At 39.6% G+C, this 3,479-nt stretch overlaps 1 protein-coding gene across 1 annotated transcript; it reads left to right on the top strand.

Annotated features, from left to right (window-relative positions):
- The first annotated feature begins 1,798 nt into the window (after window positions 1-1,798).
- On the top strand, window positions 1,799-2,734 carry LOC106297444 (glutathione S-transferase T3-like). The gene has a single exon (XM_013733680.1). It carries the CDS (start codon window positions 1,799-1,801, stop codon window positions 2,732-2,734), a length of 936 nt encoding a protein of 311 aa, XP_013589134.1.
- Window positions 2,735-3,479: the final 745 nt, after the last annotated feature.

Below are 3,479 nucleotides of genomic sequence, written 5' to 3' on the forward strand. Positions count from 1 at the left end.
TAAAGTGGGCAATGGAGAGTATGCTACAACACTCGACCTGTCAGAGGTTTGGGACGGACTGTAAGGACATGATTGCAATGATAGAGCAGCCACAAGATTGGCCAAACTTCTCAACTGAGCTGGAAATCATTCAAACTCTTTGGTTATGTTTTTCGGATTTCAAGATAAGCTACGTTCCAAGGACGCAGAACGAGATTGCGGATTCGTTAGCTAGGAAGCACGTTCTTTTCATAGATCCTTATGTTTTATTGGTTGTTCTATTCCGGTCTGGCTTCCCAGACCACCTCAAGTTTGAATAATAGAATAGCCGTTTGCCGTCAAAAAAAAAAAAAAAATGGAATCTGATAATTGCTTGTTCACATTGGATAGCGTTTAAAGATTAGTCGGTTTGTTACCTACCCACCTAAACTGCTTTTTTTTATATGTAAAATCATAAGAGCAGGTCCATTCCCGATGGTAAGAGGAGTTCTTGTAGGGCTCCTAACACAAAAGAAAAAAAAATTTAAATCAAAAAGCCCAAAAAATAGCAGAACCGCCCTTTATTTTGGCTTTTTGGAGTTGGTAAGAACCGCATACGTGGCAGTCTCTCATTGCACCGCACCAGTTTTGTCTCTCTCTCTTCGTCGGGGTGTTGACGAAAGCATAGTTGTGTCTTGTTTCTCGGTGTCTCCGTCGTCTCTCTCAAGTCGATCTTCGCTCTCGGAGTCTCCTTTATCTCCGTCGGTCCATCTTCTCTGTCAGTCCGTCGGCTCTCTTGCTCGTCGATGACTCCGCCGTCTGTCTCACTCTTGCTTCTATGTCGATCCGTGTTCTCTGTCGATCGGTCCGCCTTCTCCGTCGTGATGGGTTTCGCGTCCACTTCCTCCACGAAGCTTCTCTTCCGGCAGCTCCGTCGTGTTGGGTTTCACTGACGTCTCTCATCCTGAGTGTAAGATCACATTCGATCCTTGTTTGTGTTCTCTGTCTATTTTGCGATCCTTGTTTGTCTTCTTGAGATTGATAAATGTGATCTGATTGTCTTTTTTGAGATGTGTTTTACAATCTTAGATCAGGTTCATGTTTTAGAATACTTGTTTGTGTTCTTGAGATTGATGAATGTGATCTGATTGTCTTTGGAATAATCTCGGCTCAAATTGGAATAATATCGGCTCAAATTGGAATATTTTGCGATCCTTTTTGTGTTCTTGTAATTGGAATAATCTCGACTAAAATTGGAATGTGGTTCAATCGTATCAATGGTTTAGTTTGCGATGGAATAGTTTTAGCTGCAAATAAAATAAAAAATTCAATGGTTCAAACATGATTAAAGATTCATGCATAACGTTCTGTTCTTAATATATGCTTTACTTGTTTTTACTCTGTTCAAACCTCTGTTTTCTCATACATTTTAGTCTGTTCTTTCTTTGTTGGCTGTGGATAAGGGTTGGTGTTGTGTGGAAGAGGCAGTGGAGTGTTTCATTCATTACGGAACCCACGCGAGTCTCTCAGAAACGGATATAACTTCATCAAAGCAAGAGGTAATTACTCTTTTCTTTTAAGAAGATGTTAGATATTTATTAGGTTGAATTAAATGGAATTGATTGTATGATGGTATTTGTTAGTTGCGTGTCTAGATATTGGTAGGTTGAATGGATTTACATTTAGTTTTCTTGGTTGTTATAGTTATAGGTAAAGGCATTGATTGCCATTAAAAACACACTAAACTCTCCTTAAGGTTGCATTTAAAATCGAGCAACTCTCCCCTTCTCTTTTCATATCTGCTTCTTCTTTCATTATTCATATCTCCTTCTTCTTCGCTATGGATCCATTTAGTCAACCCGGTAGCTTTCAAAACCTCTTAAACAGTCAACACCCAAACATCTCCTTCTCCTTTGTGACTCGTGAACCTAGTTTAGAACTGTCTTCCTCGGATACCTCTGTCTTCGGAACACAGTGGGCTGATGATGGAAAAGAAGATGAAGTCGTGGTGTCTGACCGTAAAGAAAGGAGGAAGTGGACACCAACTGAAGATATCGTTCTCATAGGAGCTTGGTTGAACACATCCAAAGACCCTGTCATGGGTAATGAGCAGAAGACAATTGCGTTTTGGAAACGGATTGCCTCCTATGTTGCATCAAGCCCAAAGCTCTCTGCTTTGCAAAAGAGAGATCCTAGCCACTGTAAACAAAGGTGGGGGAAGATCATCGAGGGTGTTTGTAAGTTTGTTGGGTGCTATGAAGCTGCAACTAAAGCCAAATCGAGTGGGATGAATGGGGATGATGTCTTGAAGATGGCTCATGAGATCTTCTTTACTGACTACAAGGCCAAATTTACACTCGAGCATGCCTGGTTGGAGCTACGCCACGATAAAAAATGGTGTGGAGTTACTAAAGAGAAGGTAAGCTCCAAAAGAAGAAAATTGGATGATGGATCCGCACAGTCATCGACCTCGGTGCCAGGTTGCGATGGAGAGGGGGAAGCCATGGCTCGGCCTGCTGGTGTCAAAGCATCAAAGGCCAAAGCTAAAACCAAGGCAACGACTTCGGAAGAGGCAATGGAGTTTCAGAGTCTGTGGGAAATAAAACAAAAGGATTTTGAGTTCAAGGACAAGCTTAACAAGAAAAAATTGCTTGATGGCCTCATTGCCAAGACAGAGCCTCTTTCTGATCTAGAAATCGCTTTGAAAAACAAATCAATATCTGAAATGTTGCTAAGTTATAATGGGAAGTTCGTTTGGTTTCTCTTTTCTGCTTAATCTCGGGTCTTTATGCTTAAGTTTGGTCTGTATGCTGGTTTAGCTTAATGGTTAATGTCGGGTCTGTAGTATGTCGGGTCTGTAGTTTGTTGTTGTCTTGTTATGTATAATATTTCATTTTAATGCTTAATGCGTTTAATTATCTCGTCTTGGTTAATGCTTAATGTCTTGGAGTATTGTGAATATGTCTGATGCAAGTCTCTTTGTTTTATTGCAGACGAAGACAGTTACCATGTGCGCGAGATCACACGAGACAGACGAAGACGAAGACACTTACCATGTGACTGAAGAAGACAATATGTCTAAGTTGATGTGTTTTGTATCTCGTGAAGTTGTACCAAACTTGTGTGATATGTTACGCGTTTTTGGTAGTTGTACCAAACAATTTTGGTAGTTGATGTGTTTTGTATCTCGTGTAGTTGTACCAAACAATTTCGAAGATGTCTTTATAAACTTGTGAGAAACAAATTCTCTTCTTCACAACACAAATCAAACAACAACAACACGAGCAAAGCTTTACAAATTCTCTTCCTATTGTTTTGTTTTGTTTCCTTTACAAGTTTAACCGAGAATTTCATTCTTCACTTTTCATTTCCAAAGCTTTAAAAATTCTCTTCTTCACATCATTCTTCCCATTTCATTTCTAAAGCTTTAAATAGCATCATCTTCTTATAATAATTTGGAAGAAATTGATTAAAGATTTGATGAAAGATTCGACCAAATTTTCGATCAACAATTCGAAAAT

Source organism: Brassica oleracea, chromosome C6 (assembly GCF_000695525.1).
Source record: "Brassica oleracea var. oleracea cultivar TO1000 chromosome C6, BOL, whole genome shotgun sequence".
Lineage (NCBI taxonomy): Eukaryota > Viridiplantae > Streptophyta > Magnoliopsida > Brassicales > Brassicaceae > Brassica > Brassica oleracea.

Excerpts from the sequence above, each read along its gene's own strand:
- LOC106297444 (XM_013733680.1), top strand. The coding sequence starts at position 1,799 with ATGGATCCATTTAGTCAACCCGGTAGCTTTCAAAACCTCTTAAACAGT.